Raw genomic sequence first — 16,791 nt, forward strand, 5'->3', positions numbered from 1 at the left:
CCAAGGCATGCATGGCAGGACTCCAGAGACACAGCCCAGCTGATGTCCTGCTACAGAAGCAGCAGTAAGACAGAAAGCCCCATCTCTTGTCTTTTTTAACTATCAAGTTCCCACAGCACTCCAACATCAGATACATTACCAGGCAGCATGGGGAAGCACTGGCTCCCTCCACACCCCATAACTTCCAATGCACCTTCAGCCTTCTTCCCTAGACAGAGGCTCTGACACAACTATAGAGGCAGATCCAGCTGATCCCTGTTTGAAAAAGTCTCTGGGGTGAACTAAGGCAGTTAAGCTCTGATTCTAAACTCAAAGCCTCCACACTGACACTGCTGGCTGGGCTTTTTTTATTAATAAAGTGAGATTAGGAAGGTTTACCAGCCTGCATGGGGAGTCACAGTATTCAAGGCTTAGCAACGCCTTAGCCAATGTGCTAGGAGGCATCTGTGGGTGGTGATGCTTCCCTGCCCTCAAGCTAGAGGCAGAAGACAGACCTTTGGGAGGCTTAGGAAGGAACAGGCAGCCTTACTAATCTTCTCCTATAGCCTAAGGAAAAGATTAAGGAGGGAATAACAGGAAGAATTAATTCCCCCCACTGCTCTTAATTTTTACTAGAAAGGGTACTTGCCTGCCTAGCCATCGGAAGAGAACTTTCTCACTGTTTTCACCTGATATACCACCGTATCCTAGAAATAGCTCTGCCAGCTCCTGCAGTATCACTGTAGAAGCCACCCAGAAACCCATGCAAAGAACTGTGGCATGCGTGTCTGGGGACACAAACCAAGTGAGAGACAGAGGCAGGGACCAGGCAAGAAAAGGTGGAGGGTTTTTTTCTGATGGGAAGTAAGGGGGGATAAGAACAGGCTGAAACACTTGTTTCAAAGTGGATTTTATTCCAGGCATTAAACAGATTCTGGTACATGCTTTCTTCAAGAAAAGGGAAAACAAATCTTGGCTCCACATAAATTACATCTGGCAAAGTGTAACTTACAACTGAGTGGGGAAAATAAACCCTTTGGAATTGATTTCTGTACAACAGCAGTTTCAGCTCCTCTTAAATAAACCCGCATTGGTTCACAGCACATGAAATTACATTAGATGATCTGATACAACAACGACTTCCTTGAGAGGTGTTAACAATGCAAATGCTCTGTCTTGACAGTCTGGGGGGCTGTTTAAAGTAAACAGGAAAACAAGGGTGAGCAGCTGTTTGTTCTGACTTAAAGAAACAAATCACTGGGCCAAATCTGAGGGCTCAGTCAGTTTGCTTTCAAAAAAACTCAACAGAATCCTTTTCTAAAACATGGCACTGCATGGACCTTGGGGAAAAAAGCACAGATAACTTCGTTCCTCTTTTCCTTCAGAGCAAGGGAAATGGAAAATATACCAATATTGATTTTGGACAAGACTTTGTGTATTCTGAGGAGAAGTTTAGCTTGGCCACATTTGAAAGCAGCCTTTTGTAATCCACCACCTTTTTAGCAATTGCTAAAAGCCATTGGAAACCAATGGCTACCAGATGATGTGGGGCAAGGTCAGGGGTCTGCATTGAGCCTACAGGAATGTCCTGTGAGCAGTGCTTTAGATGACAGACAAGTAAACCGTGTAGAGGTGACCTCAGGAGAACATGTCCAAAACCAGGAAGAGTTAGGGCTCTGGCAGGCCCTAATGCCGGGAGCAATATAAGTTACTGACATCTAGCATATGCCCACCTTTCCCTTTTCATCCCAAGGCTAGGACATCTGAAGAAGGACAGTGTCAAATCTTTAGCTGCCCCAGCTCACAGCCCCAGATAATGCCAGTTCACACTCTGCCAGGTGGTGAGGAGTAGGAAGAGAGGCACAAATCAACACAGCTAGTCTGGGTACCTCTGCTCCAGGAGCAGTCAGAAGCCTCCAACATTGGAGCTAAGCACAAAGTCAAGGGCAGTAGCTAGTGTGCTGACAAGAGCCCTTTGAACAAGAGCTGGCCCAGAGCTTGGAGAGTGTATGTAAGCAGAGCTTCTGTGGTCTGCAGCGTCAGGAGAATTGTTTGCAGAGGAGCTGGGTCTTGGTCCCAGTATGGTTATGAAGAAGGAACTGCAAAAAAGCTGCACACACAGAGTGGGAGCAAGGAGGAAGGAAGCAGTACCTGGTGGAGGAGTGAACATGCTGTTAGCTGCAACACTTGGGCTGCTGGAGGGTGAAATGGGGGAAGCTCAGATGGTCCACTTAGGATGCATTTTATAAAGAACTTTAGTACAGTACCCGCTCAATGGTCTTTCATCTGTATTTGCATTAATCTTTTTCAAGCCAGGTATGTGAGAACTTCGCTATGTCTGTCTCCTAATGTTTAATGTTGCTGTTTTGGAAGTAGCATCTCCTTCATATTCTTGCTTAAAAAAGCAGTTTCTAGTAGGATGGCATCTCTCCCCACTCATCGGTCTTGTCTGTTTTGCCCTCTTTCTATTCATAAGATTATTTCCTTTTCTTCTCTACTCTCTCCTGGCCCTAGTGGTTCAGGCCCAAAGCACCTCTACACAGGGAAAGAGAAATCTATGCAGGGTTGGTCCCCCCATTCCCACACAGAAATGCAGCTGCACAATGCAGTAAGCTTGGGACCAAAGGGAGCTGCCTTCTGAGCTTTCACAGTGTGGGCAGTTCATTCATCTGGTTAATCAGTGTCAAGATGGTGAGCTGATGTCAAAGTGAAGGGGGAAAAAGGAAGAAAGCTCTGGCCACATGACGCATTTAATTTTTTAAATAAAAGAACTGAGAACAGAAAACGAATTGTCCAGTTCTCACACAAGCACTTCTGAGCACATATGACATATGAAGAACAGTATCTGTTCTTTTGTCAACTGCTGGGGCTAATGCCAAGCTAGGAGAAAGAATTATAAAGGGATACAAACATGATCAAAAGCAGCCAGCTGTTCAGAATCCAAACGAATATCCTGTTTCTTCTACACCAGATCAGAAAGGATGCGGGCAAGCAATTGCCTACTAAAGGTCACCCGGCTATCTGGTTCCCCTGCCAGGTTCTTGGAGAGGAGGGCTGGTTTACAAAACCTAGCTCCAAGAGGAAAATTTAACAGATCTTGTAGGAAAAGGTGAAATTGTGGGGATTATTTTACTGGAATAGGTAAACTTCCCCTGGCAGGTCTGAAAATCCACACTCGGCTACAGCTGACTGGTAACTGGGAGCAGGACTGGGACGCTAGCTGGAGACACCAGTTGTCTTTGGTATTTCCAGAACACAAAAGAGAGATCTCTTGGACAGGCCTGTGCTGTGGAAACATTTGTGCAGGGGGCATTTTCAGCTTCACCAACTAACCTGCCCATGGTTCCCATTGGAAAGAGAACTGGGTGTCCCAGGTTGAGCAGCCCCAGGCCTTTTCACCTCCTCTGTCTCAGAGAGAGGGGGAAAAAAGAGAGGGATTGGGTGGCTTGTCATGCTGGGGTCTGTTCCATGCAGAGCTGGAGAGCCAGCGAGGAAGCTGTGCTCCTGGCCAGACAGCAGCAGGATGCCTGCAATGACCTAGAGGCTGCCCTTTCTGCCTCATGCAATGCGGTACTGGGTGGGCTCCTGCCATAGGCCTGGGCCAAGTGCAATGGCACTGTCAGCGAGTGCTGCACATAGAGCTCTGTGCATCACCTTCACCGTGGCGTGCAGCAGGCAGTGTCCATTAGCATCAGGAGAAGCAGCCAGAGAGCACTCCCAGTTTCCCTGGCATCCGATAGCGTCAGCACCCATCTCTGACCAGCTCTGCAGGAATGTGGTACCCGGAACGCAGATCAGCAGGCTGCCTGCAGGTTTGGATAACTCATGGAGGCAGGGCTGGCCTTCCACCCATAAAATAATGGAAGCAAGAATTCAACAGAAAATAGTCCCCAAAACAATCCCTGGTTATTATGCTGCTAAAACAGATCGTCCCTTTTCCAGCTCTTGTCGACATTATGCCAACCTCAGCTCATTTGGCTGTCGAGCACCCACTACAGGCAGAGGAAGGAACAGGCCCACCACAAAGAGGTTACAAACGTGCCCCCAGGGTCTTCTAGTTCCTCCCCAGCCCTCCACTTATCATCATGGCTCTTCTGGCCAGTTGTCACTGAGAGAGAGACACATGCACGAATGATGCACAATGTTAGAGCAAAAAGCCAGGGAAGCCAATGAGGTACCAATGTTTGTACAAGCATTGTCTAATCTGGTGGACCAAAGGTCGTGGACTCTGCATGCAGAGGAAGGAATGGATGGATGGGGAGAGCTGCAGGGCAGTTCTGGTCACTCCAAGTGCTTGGCTGGGTCCTCCCCCCTTTCTGGGTGCAGCTGTGCATGGACGTCAGCTACAAAGGAGAACTTAAGACAACAGATGGGAAGGTTTCAACAACTCTCCTCATCCCTCTCACTCCCAGCTTCTCTGAAAAGCTCAGAAACAACAAGTACTCAGCTGAAATGATGGCTTGCTGATGGGCACAATGAAAACATTTAGGGTCAGACATACAAAACCATTCCTCCCTTCCCGATCCCTCTCTGTTCCCAAAGTCTCATGCACAAAGAAAAAAGGAGATCTCTGTGCTACCATCATGTTGCTTGTAGCAGCTCCCACTGTTGGCCAGGTACACCTGCTTGGCAAGGGTTGGTCACCACTCTCCCAGTCTGGTTTTCCAGGCAGAGACCACTGACAAAGTGTTGAATGAAACTGCCTTTCATCTTCCATTTCTGCAAGAAGACAGAGAAGAGACATGCTGTTACTTCAATTTCACCACAGAACTGTACCTCCAAGCAGCAGGAGAAAGATTGAGCATAAACCTCAGGTAAATCCCAGCAACTGGGGAGACTGAAAATCTAGGCATAGGCAGCATCTCTAAAGAAGTGGTTTCCTGTATTAACCACACCTGGAGTCTGAGTTTAGATGAATTATAGGGCTAGATATTCAGAAGAATCTACAACACAAACATCAGCAAGTAGAGGCATTTTCAAAAGCATCTAAGATCCACAGTTTCCCTGCCATTCTTTGTCCTGTATCTCTAGGCACCCAGATACCTGTCAAAACCTTCTATGATTCCTTTCCAACCCATAGAAAGCAAAGCATTGAAAGCTCATCCAACATGAAAAGCAATCTATCCATAGAAAGGAAAAATCACACTTCTTGCTGCTTGACTAAATTGTATCTGTCTCCCCTCCATGTCACCTCATCTCTCAAGATTTTTATCAGCCCTACACTGAAATCTCTTCATAGCTCTGTACTCTTTTTAGCTGGCTCTTCTTCATAATTTTATCTGCCTTGCCAACATTTCAGTTTGTAACTGTCCATTTGACAGCTTTTCTGAACACAGTGCTCTGCTTTCTGTAGTGCTGTCCTCTGGGTCTGCTCCCCTCAGAGCATATCCACCCTGCTTCACATGCAACCCTTTCCTGAAGGTCTCCTTTGGTCATGCTGCTTTCTAGGACAAAACATACGTCCTAACCTTGAATTGCAAATTCTGCTGGGAAAGGGCTGTAGCTTCCATCCCTGCTGGAAAGAACTTGGACCACTGTGGCTGACAGTGAAAAGAAGCAGAAATGAATCTGTAGACTTGGGATCTCACACGTGAGGCTGGCGATTTCCCTCCAGTGGGGCTGAGACCAGCAGGTCATTGGATTGAGTGTTCCAGGCTCCAGAGATTTTCCCATCACTCTTTCCAGTCACACAGATGACTCAGCTAGGATCAGGGTCTGGGCCCTCGGTCAGAAAACAGCTTAGGAATATTACGAAGATGTTTTGGCTAACCCATGGAACTGATTAAGAAAAAGAAAGAGCTTGACAACACTGATGTACCTCAAGGCTGTTGAAGAAATTATATACAAAGGGGGAAAAAGTCCTGCAATATTCAGGCAACGTCAAAACCTACAAGCATTTTAATTCTTGGGTAACATGGCAAACAGATTGCCACATGCTGTGTGGTTTAAGATATCCAGTTATGTTCAGCTATTGCTGGCAGCTCTTCTCCAAATCTGTGTGCTGGTCATGTTTCTTAGAGGTCAAGGGCAGTTGCAAAGCCCAGAGTAATCTGTTGCTCCTGTATCACATATCCTTTCAAGACTAAGTATCAACAGCAGGATCACTTTGCCAGCACTGCTAGCCCTATCTGACAGGATACCACTGAAGGAGAGCTGTTTGCACAGCAAGAAGCTGGGTTTAATAGGCAAAGGAGCAAAGGAGTGTAAAGAGGATTGAGAGGAGGATACAATGCAATCTGTGCACTGCAGTGCCCTCACCAGCTGCTGCAACCCCCTGCCTACACAGATCCCAGAGCCATCTGGCTCTCATCTGGCAGAAATCTCCCCCCAAAGAGCTGAGGAAGAGTTAATACCATAAAGCAGAAGCTGTAAGAATGGAGTGGAAAGCAGGAGGTCTTCTCCTCTGGAAAGCTGTGCACTCTGCCTAGCTGGCACAATCTCTGCACAATGATCTCCCCACCACTGCTTCCCAGGATCATAGACACCTCCATGAAGAGCCTCTTGACCGTCTCCTGCTGTGCAAAGGAAAACTCTTCCTTGACTTCCACCTTCTCCCTGCCTCTGTGTACTTGTGAATTCCCAGCCTTCTCCTTCACCTTCCCTTGCGCACGTGCTAGAAAACGCCTGCCAACCAACTGTTCCATACACCCTGTAGCTGACCAGAAGACCTTGCTGCAAAGTAGTATGCTGTTACAAGATTTGAGATAGAGGGCAAAGGCAATTACTAAGAGACACTGGTTTTCTTCCCCATGGATCTTCAGGAGAATATTAGCACCACTGGGAGGCTTGCTCATGTTATTCCTCCAGATCAGAGGAATCAGATCAGAGACCTGCTGCCATATCATCTTTTCATGCTAAGCAGGTAACCTCTGTGATGTTTGCAGGGAGAGTCAACAGCAAGAGACACAGCAGGCCACCTGCAAACACTCACCAGAGCACGTTTGCTGCTGCTAACAAAGTATACCAAATCAATCCACTTCTCAGTGAATCACACCACTGGAAAGCCCAGCATTTCAAGTCATCCCATACCCCTATGTTTGAAAGAAAGTTGGTCAAAGATGGGAAAGGGGGAGGAGGAACACTGAGAAGTGACAGAAAGATGAATATAAGGCTCATCTGGGCTGCAGGAAGGTGTAATACATGGAGCTATTATAAAGCATACTGACAGTAAAGGCAAAGTAGAGTTCCTCATCTCACATGAAAGTGGTATCTTCAGAATGCTGGATTCCCTTTCCGGTCAGAAATTGTGCTTTGCTGCCCTCTGTGAGGTAACAGAGTGACTCCCCTGACTTCACCTAAACCTTTCACTAGACCCCCCTGCCTGACTGACCACAGGATTACCAAGGACAGCTCAACACCTAGCCCTGCAGGGACATGTCATATCTCAGACCCTTGAGGATGGTGGGCAGTAAGAATGCATGGAAACTGGAGACTGGATGCTCATCTCCCATTGTCACCCACCTCAGAGCTGGACAACTTAGTCTAAACTAGTCACCTGGTGACATACTTATGGAAGTGATGCCAAGGCACAGGCACCTTCTGGAAGGGTCCAGCTTTCTCCACAGACCACAGGGAGAGCCTGGACAGCTAGTTTTTGAATGACAGTGTTGATGCCCATCTTTAGGAAAAACAAATGAACAGAGAAGACGTTTCCTGCATACACAACCAAACATTTCAGGCAGTCCTCTCCTGTCCTACACCCAGACATTATGACTGGCCTGCACTTGGAAGGAAAGCTTTTGGAAGATAAAAGCACTGCACAGTCTGAAAAATTTTGGCTTGAAAATCCTCCTTGTTTTCCCTTTCTTGTGCAGATAGGGATAATACAATTAACTGTTGGTCAAGCTCACGAAACACAGCTGAGAAGAGCAAATTTTGTTGATTAGGACTGAGAAGCTTCACACAGAAATGTAAGGAGAGCTGATAATTGGAATAGCCAAGGATGCTGCAGTTCGGAATTGAATGTATTTGCAGAGCCATGGGCAGCCTGAATCTGGTGCTGAAGACAACGAACACTACAATTTTAATAGAGGAGCAGACAGAGCGTGGAAAATCTTACCCCAGCATCCAGCAAGTACTGTCCCCTTTGAGCACTTCAGTTTGTAAAACTAGGAATCACAATTGAGGGAAATGCTTGTCTCCTGAAAATTGCTTTCAAGTGATGGCATAATGCCAGTATTGGTTTACTTACTTATTACCATGAAGACGCTGAGTCAGGTGCTTCCAGAACAGCCATATTTTCACTTCTCTTTTCTGATAGTCTATATAAAGCTGTGTTTCTCTGCACTTTGGGTAATAGGATACACTGAGAAGCAAGGTGGGAAAAATTCCCTAATCACATCCAAAGGCACACAGGAGTTCAGATACTGTTTGTATCACAAGAAAACTTGATGTCCTCATTTTCAGGCTGGGGCACATTCCTTCCTTCAGCACATTTTAATGAAGTATTTTAATAGGATTTCTCAGCATGTTTCTTATTCTGTTGGGAAATACTGTGCCAATGTTTCTCATTTCCATTCTCTTGTTTAAATGTCTGACTCTCACTTTGCCTGCTATTTGTCCTCATTATAATAAAAATTAAAACACCACTCCCACTGTCAGTCAGAGCCAAAACCAAAGCTAAAGGCAATAACTTATTGTGCATTCAACTAAAAAATACTATTCTCCAAATAACATTATGGATAACATCCATCTGTTTTGAAATCTAGTTGTAATTAGATAGAATAGCTCTTGGCTGCTCTTCTGCTAGCAGTGCCAGCTGTTGCTATTGAATGATCAAGGGGATCATGGTGCCAAATAAATTTGCTCCTGGTTCCTTTCAACCCAAGGGAGAATAGTCTGACAGAACCAAAAGTCATCTAAATTTTGACTGTTGTGTTGTATCTTCCTGCTTGCAAAATTTTAGACTTATTTTGAGGCAATACTCCAGATAAAATTCATAATACTTCAAAGCCTCTGCTAGACTATTACATACATGGACTGTAGTTAGTACTCAAAAATAACAACAAAATTATCTGCCCTGTGGACGTACTTAATACAAACAGCTTTGTAGCATGTGCACAGATTCAATATGTTTGAAAGCAGAAAGCAACTTTAGGAACTGTATGGTGTTGTCATGAAGATCTAACCCACCTACTCTGGTAACAGTGAAGAACAAAGCCACCATGTACCCCATCTTTTGTCAGGAATCTTGCTTTTACATCACTCATAGATGTGAAATCTAGATCCAAAAAAAGCCCAAATATCTCCCACCACAGACCTCTGATGACAGTGACCCCAGAGATGCTCAAAGCTGGGCTTTCATCATGTCACTATCTCCTCTTAGGGTACTGTATGTGTGATGCACATTGCCAGGCTTCCCTTCCACCCAGATTACCTACTCAGGGCTCTTGCTTGTCACCTCCACCTCTCCGAAGTAGCTCAACTCCTCTTCCTCCTCTCAGCTCCTCTGACTTTGAGAAGCCCACTTGAACTGAGGAGTGGCTACACTCATGCATAGTTTGAAAACACTTTGGGCTGTGAGTACCTACAGGGAGACAGGCAAGTTGCAGGGTAACTGAGAAATTTACTCCCTCCAGCTTTTCTTCCATTTCACACTATAAAGTGTCTACAGCAGTGGATGTCTCCTTGAAAGTCAACCTCTTGGATACCAGGAGGAGAGAGAATAGGATAATTTGCAAAGGTGACAAACTTTTAGCTGATTAAAATCCAATTTCAGTATTAACAATTACTGTTGTGTTTACAGAAGGGAGGGACCATAACAGCATTCACAACAAGCTTAAGCATTGCAAGTAGAACAGGCTTTATAAGTAGAAATCTGAAATGGCAGTGTGGGACTTCCGGAAAAAAAACTGACATTTCAGAGCATTTCAACCTAAATTAGAAGAAAAATTCAAATGCACTTCTCCCACCTCACCCTTTCAGCCACAAGGCAGTTTGGAATGGCAGCTGTGATTAAAATCAGTCTGTAATTACTGGAAATGCTTAAACAAAATCTTTGCTTACAGTCAGTTGGCCAAATCATCTGCTAGGTCAAGTCCTTGATTTAAGTGCAGTTTGTTCACATAAGGTAATGGAAAACAACAGCTCACATCCTTAAGCGTGTATGCATGTCTTTATAATGAGCCTGTATATAATCAACACATCAAGGCTCAATAAATCCTATTCCAGCAGGAGAACCAGTCTGCTTGTGTAAGTGTGGATTAATCGCTCTTCTGGTTATAGTGCTTGGACTCCACCCCCCTTCAAGGGACTCTTGTACTTCCATGAGAGGGGAGGTGGGGAAAGACAGCTGATTTTGGCAGCTGCTGAAGTCCTCTGCTGCCAGGGAGGAAAACGCTGCAAGGCTCCGAAGGGGAGGCTAAGTGACCTAATTACACAGCAAGGGGGTGAGTGATTGCCAACAAGAAAAGAGAGCAGGCAAGCACAGCCCACTTGGGATATCCTTGCAAGGCTAATCCAAACTCAAGAGTTTTCCCAGCGTGCTCATGGTGACAACTCTTCAAGACATTTCTGCATTAACCAGCTCTCCAGAGGAATGTCTACACAGCCTTTCCATAAATGGGCAAGAGTGGATTTCAGTGCTTTCTTTCAGAAGTAACTGAGTTCAGAGATTCCTGTAGCATTAAGAAGTACTGACAAAAGAGGATGCTGCTGAGGACTGGCAACAGGCTGAGCAGTCTCCTACCTTTGGGTTATCAAAACAATAGATGTATCAGAAAACACAGAGTCAACGTAGCCTCAGGTGACAGAAAAAGTGCTCTCTCTTGATGTACAGGAAAGCACAGGAACTAGGGATGAAACAAGCCCAGTCCACTGCCCGCTAGTGCTGTGTTGTCACCTGTTGGGTTTTGCCCAATTCTGACAAAAAGGCACATCACATCTCTGTGAGGTCATCCTGGCCATCACAGAGGCCATCTCTACCTAGCGCTGTAAGGCAAAAATCACTGATCTGTCCTGATAGACCAGGGGTGGACATCTTGGAAACAGCATAAGAGTCACAGAACTGCATTTTGTTGGGATGACTGCTGCTGTGTATTTTCCCTCAGGGAGCAGTTAGTCTGGAATATATGGTGCTCTGTCAGTCAGTATTTCTCAAGTGAGTTGCACATGTTCAGTTTTAAATGCCTGTTCACATGCCCAAAGACAGCACAAAGAACACATTTCTCTCACTTCTAAATAAGTAAACAGATGATAGCACACATCACCCTTCCCTTGGGTATTTCAAAGCATTTGCTTCTTATCTACCTATCTCTGATGCTGTGGTCCATCCATACATCAGTCTGGCTGATCATAAATGTATCCAAGAGTGAGGCTGGGGTGCAACTGAGCTGGAGCTACCCATGCTGCTGAGGGCCCAGGCAGAGCAGACATCCACACACTAATATCTGTGCTCCCCACTTTGGTCACAGGCAATCTCATATATCTGAGCTTATAAAAGACACCAAAGAGGGAGATGCAGAAGTTAGAGGGAACTTTTATATATTTTGATAGTACCAGGTTCATCCCTGCAGGCTGCACTGATGTAGGAACACTGGTGAAGGGATTAAAAACCGGTGCAGTTACGTACCTGTCTGCCATCTTTTTGATTGCAGGCTTCCAATGTGATTTGAGAGCCAGTAGAGAAGGAGGTAATGGAAATACACTTGTCCTGCTGTCTAATTAAGGGGTCACTGAATACCCACTCCTTCGGCATAAGAAAAAGAAAGGTTCTATTAGGATCATAATGGTGATCAGATGGGGAAGGAAAAGCGTGATCTATCAGATATTTCAAAACCTGTATCCTTTGTTCAGCTCTCACCAAAGACCCCCAGCAGCAGTCTTCACCTGATCAGAAGTTTATGCTCAGGCTTTGTGCATCATGACAATTTCAAAGCCTGCAGCTGGCTCTCATAAGCACCTGAGCTGCCTGATTAACCTTGGACCCCATGCAACTCCCCACCTACAAAGCAGGGAGGACTCTGAGCCAGATTTACATGACATGCAACTGCTTCTGCATATTTTACACAGGAGACGTGCTCTGTAACAGGTATCTGGCACCTGCAGATTATCAAGCAAAGCAAAACATGTGCAAGTGTATCCGTGGGCTAATATACATCACTGGCACACACAAAGCACAAACCACTTCATTTTTCCCTCCTCTCACTAGATGGATACCCAACCCAATCCACTAATAATATTATACTTTCCCCAAGGAAGAAATGAAAAATGAAATAAGTTTCAGAGGTTTCAAATGGTAACGGCATAGAACGAGTCAGATTGAATGGCATATTGAATTTGGCTGCAAACTAGTTTCCAACAGTTAACAGATGTGAATATGTATTTTCTGGCATGAGATATCCTACTGTGACCTTTAACTTTCTCAAGCTGCTTCCCTGCTGCTTTCAGTCAGCAAAAGAGGCTGAGTGCCGATCTTCAGCTGATACAAACCAGCACAGCTCCACTGCAGTTAGGAGAGCTGCACCAAATTACTACATGTGAGGTCTTGGTTATTCAAACTCTATTTGGGCTTTATACTGAAACACATCTGTAAAACAGCATCATTTCATCCATCTGCAGCTACAGATGAACTGATAGTCCAAGAAAAGATTCTGATCCTGGGAAAATCTCTTACCAATGTGCCAGGGTATTAGCCATACCCCAGGACCCTATCTCATGGGTTGTATGATGAAGCAGTGCACACCCAAGCAACATTCTGAGCGGGAACAGCTACATGACTCCAGTCCTGGTAGCATGCCTACTGAACAGACTAGTGACGCCCCTGAGTATTCAAGTGCTACCTTTTGCTTTTGAGTGATGAAAACCTTCCTATTCTAAGCCTGACTGCTGGACCTGTTGAGCCAGAAGAGCTCAGAGTTGTGCACAATTTCTTTTTCTGCTTACTATTAAAATAACAGGTTCATTACTATTGAACTAACAGGTTCAAATTCTTCCTTCATTCACCTCTGCATGAACCCACCAAGGCCAGAGATGCCTTTTAATTTCCAGGTAATAAAAAGATCAGAAGCAGCAGCAAAACACCAAACTGAAGCCTGCTTTACCTGAGAGACAGGTGGATTGTTCACTGTCCCTTTGCAGTTTCCCATGCCAGCCAACATATTTCCTGTGGTATCCTGTGCCCAAGACTCCAGGCAGTTTCCTCCTTGTTTAATTATTCCTGGAATTAACTCCTTTTCAGGAATCCTTGAAGTAAAATGACAGTTGCATGGCACTTCATAAACAGAAATGTCCAAAGCACTTTCACATTTAGAAGGGAGTGTCTCGCCCCTGACTGAAACACAGTCCCCTTTATTTGACAGAAAATGAACTATATCAAACTGTCCCCTGGAAATGTCTGGAGGAGGCAAAAGTCAAAGGACAACTTGGTCAAAGGGCTGGTACCATTTTGTTTTAAACAGCATAACAGCACCTTTAGGTATACCCCAGGCAATTTAGTGGGATGTCTCTTCCGACAGAGGCCATTGCCAGTAAAAAGCCATATCCACACTGCTTTATCCCTGTTTCTGCTTCCTTCTAGAGTCTTCCTCCCCCAGTGCTAGCACATATTCACTATCTCATTGGTAGCAATAGAGGCAAGATCTGTCTAGGCCAGACTACAGCTGAATGTTTTAGCCTCAACCCATGTTCGCTACAGACTGAGATGTAAAGATGCATTGCCAGGGTGTGTTAACTAGCAAGTGCTAACAACACAGCTCTTCCCAGGCTACCTCCCAGCAGAGCAATGACACAACACTACTGCATCCTGACCTGGGGTAGGGAAAGCCCAGCTGGTTCTGGTATCCACCACAGTGTTCTCTGAACCACCCACACCTCTGCACTGAGGCTGTCCGGCTCTGCTTGGCTCAACTACCTCCAGGCAGAGCACTCAAAAAGCAGAGACAAAGCCTTATCTGGGAGGGATGTAATGCTCTGTTACTTGTCTATACCCCACACCTCTGAAAAAAACCACTGTTGCACATCTTTGGGGGACAGCTGTGTGGGGCAGAGCAGAGGGCTCCCAGTAGTAAGGATCAACAAACCTTTTGCAGGGTTGTTGTGATGATACAATCCATAAAATCACAGGTTTCTCACCAAAAGGAATAATAGATGAAAACCTTTTCCAAGCATAAGTCTCTCTTTTGCCCGCTGCCACCAAGGCTCATCTTCTCATTGTGACCCACCTCCTAGTTCCTTCAGAGATTTCTACAAGCAGAGAAGTGACTCACTTGAGCTCTGGGTAGACGTTCTCCAGATACCACTGGAAGGATTTACAGTTCAGTTTGCGACGCTGCTCCACTCGGTCTGCAACACTGGAAACACAGGCAGGTTGTTGAGGATAAGGTAGTGAACACGAGGGAGGGGAACAATGAAGATTGGCCAGGAGGTTTGAGGGAGACTATACAACTTTTTCCCATTACTCATCCTCCCACGTTGTTGTTGCTGGGTTCAGAGCACTAGCAGTGACCTGAGGTGAAAAGGAGGAGAGAGGCAAATGGCAGGAAATAGAAATGGAAGACAAACACCTTCAGAGAACAATTCTTGCACTTCCATTGGCTCAGAATGATGGTAAACCCCAGGTCCTACAAAACTACTGTAGGACCAGGAAAGCATTTCTGCCTCTGAGTGGTAGGTATACCATGAAACTTGCACAGCAATCTGCTCCTGAAAAGGCCTAGAAAGTGTTTGTGCTCAGGTATATACCAACAGTTTGCCTGTGTATGCTAGAGCACATCTCTAGGTCATGGCAGCAGCTCCAGGCTCAGATTGGGTTTCAGACCTAAAGAACATCATTATTTGCTACTAAGCAGTTTTGGGAAAAGGTAGGAGTATAAATGGAAATTAACTCAACATCTCAGTAACTGTCTGCTGCAGCAGTCCTCCCACTGCTGATTTGCTTGGCTTTAATTGGCTGACAAAAAGGGCTTCCCATAAGCTGTCTTACTGAGCAGTGACACTAGGGACTCTCCTCTTCAAACTATAACACTACATTTGTGTGTTGGGAAGGACTTTTAACTGTACCCATGCTTCTTGTCATCCTCAGCCCAGAGAGGCCACTGTACTGCCCATACCTCAGAAGAATGTTCTTAGATCCTATATTCTCATAAAAATTGTGGCGAAGAAGGGTCCACTTTAGGCACAGTTGACAGTGATGGTGTCAGAGGCATCTGATTTCTAAAATCTAGATTTAATGCAGGTTCATAGGGCTGTTACTGCTGTCTGTGTGAACTATATCTTCAGGTTTTGGCCCTAAGACACATGAGCAATATATCCATGTCCAATATGCAATATTTCCTTCACAAGCAGCAGGTTTACTTGTGTTTTGGCCCCAGTCCACCTGCTGCAGTCAGCTCAAGGACAGATAAATTAGGTAGGCAAAGCTATTTGTACAAAAAATATGTAATGCATCATGATAATAAAGCACAATGTACAACAAAAAAGTGTGTAGGTCAGACCAAACCTGCTTGTCATCAAATAAGTAGGAGATGCATCATTACCCAGTGCACATAGCTACACATTTGAGATACAACCACATTTGGCAAGTCCTTACATTGATAAAATAGTCACTTACTCATTGACAGATAGAACCCACAGATGCAGACCACTTCTGGGACTTTTACATTGATTTGGGAGTCATAGGGGTTTGTTAGCACAGAGGGCAAGCTCCCCCCTCATCCCAGGTCTTGGTCTCAATCGCTGATTGATACAAAGAATGTCACAAAGAATGCTTAAGCCCATAACAGCAAATCCCACATGGCCTGGAGACAGCTATAGTGAAGGTGCTGTAAAGAACACAATTCTATACAGAAGTGGATTCAGAAGGTGATAAAGACAAGTTACAACCAGGTTGTGTTCCTAAATGAGATGTCCCACCATGGGCCATGTTCTCTCCGGCCCTACAAACCACCCACCAGCAAAGAGGGGAGTGTGCCAAGTGCAACCTGCCCTATGTTCCAGCTAGCCATGCTTGCCTTGGGGTTCTGCATCTGCACAGGAACTTTGGATCAAGCTCCAGTAACTGCATAGCTCACATTTTCAGGGCAGCTGCATACTGTGCTAGAAAATATTCTTGTCTATCTACTTAAAATGTCTGGCAGGGTCAGTGGGGGGAAAATAAAGTGAATTAGAAGTAAACCTTGTTAGCCAGACACTCAAGCTGCACCCTCCTTGGCAATCTAGCCATTCAGAGCATCTCTATTCTCCACACTTAGCCCCAGAGAAGATCCAAACTTTATTTATTGCTAGCAATGGGGCTTACTAGAGCCCTCCAACCAAGATTTGGGGGCACCTTACCTTCCAAATGACTTCCCAATGGCAGATGGCCGAGCCTCATAGTAGTACTGCTTGTATTCATCCATCCATACCTCTGCTGTGCGCTTGGTGTTCCTGCAAGGGGATGAGGAGATGCTTTGCTGAGTGCTGCTGGAGATCCTGTCCTCCCTGCAAGCAAGCACTGGGTGGGGCAGAACCAAGGCCTGTCAGGAGGGAGTGCGGGACAGTCCCACAGGAAAACCAGCAGGCAGCACAGATGGATATAGGCTGAATGTGTTAAGTCCACAAAGCCTTGCAAGGCTGCTTCATTTCAGAAGTTAAAATTTTAAGTCACAGCTTACCATGATTTTTTTCACACATACTTCCTCTGCAGAGACACCTGGAGTGAGGGTCACCATCACCCTGCTTTACAGTATCCTTTTCCTCAGATTAGCATAATGCTATGGAATAATTCAGCTTGGAAAGCATCTTTAGGTATCACTTGGTCCAGCCTCCTGCCCAAAGCAGACTAAATTCAGGTTGTTCAGGGTCTTGACAGGTCAGCTTTTGAAATCTCCAAGAATG

The 16,791-nt window shown here is 45.4% G+C and overlaps 1 protein-coding gene across 3 annotated transcripts in view; it reads right to left on the minus strand.

Annotated features, from left to right (window-relative positions):
- Window positions 1-872: 872 nt before the first annotated feature.
- GALNT16 (polypeptide N-acetylgalactosaminyltransferase 16) overlaps window positions 873-16,791 on the minus strand; it is a 73,156-nt gene continuing 57,237 nt past the window's right edge. For 2 of the 3 annotated variants that reach the window (XM_062619199.1, XM_062619200.1), the window contains exons 11-15: window positions 16,249-16,341; window positions 14,184-14,267; window positions 13,020-13,161; window positions 11,549-11,665; window positions 873-4,698 (exon numbers count right to left, since the gene is read on the minus strand). In XM_062619199.1, coding sequence (XP_062475183.1) covers window positions 4,561-4,698; window positions 11,549-11,665; window positions 13,020-13,161; window positions 14,184-14,267; window positions 16,249-16,341 — 574 coding nt within the window. In that variant the 3' untranslated portion in view covers window positions 873-4,560. The remainder of the gene's footprint in view (window positions 4,699-11,548; window positions 11,666-13,019; window positions 13,162-14,183; window positions 14,268-16,248; window positions 16,342-16,791) is intronic. The other variant, XM_062619198.1, reaches the window with a different exon arrangement.

This window comes from Pezoporus occidentalis, unplaced genomic scaffold, assembly GCF_034315485.1.
Source record: "Pezoporus occidentalis ecotype Australia unplaced genomic scaffold, CSIRO_AGI_Poc_V1 ctg21, whole genome shotgun sequence".
NCBI classification, from domain to species: domain Eukaryota; kingdom Metazoa; phylum Chordata; class Aves; order Psittaciformes; family Psittacidae; genus Pezoporus; species Pezoporus occidentalis.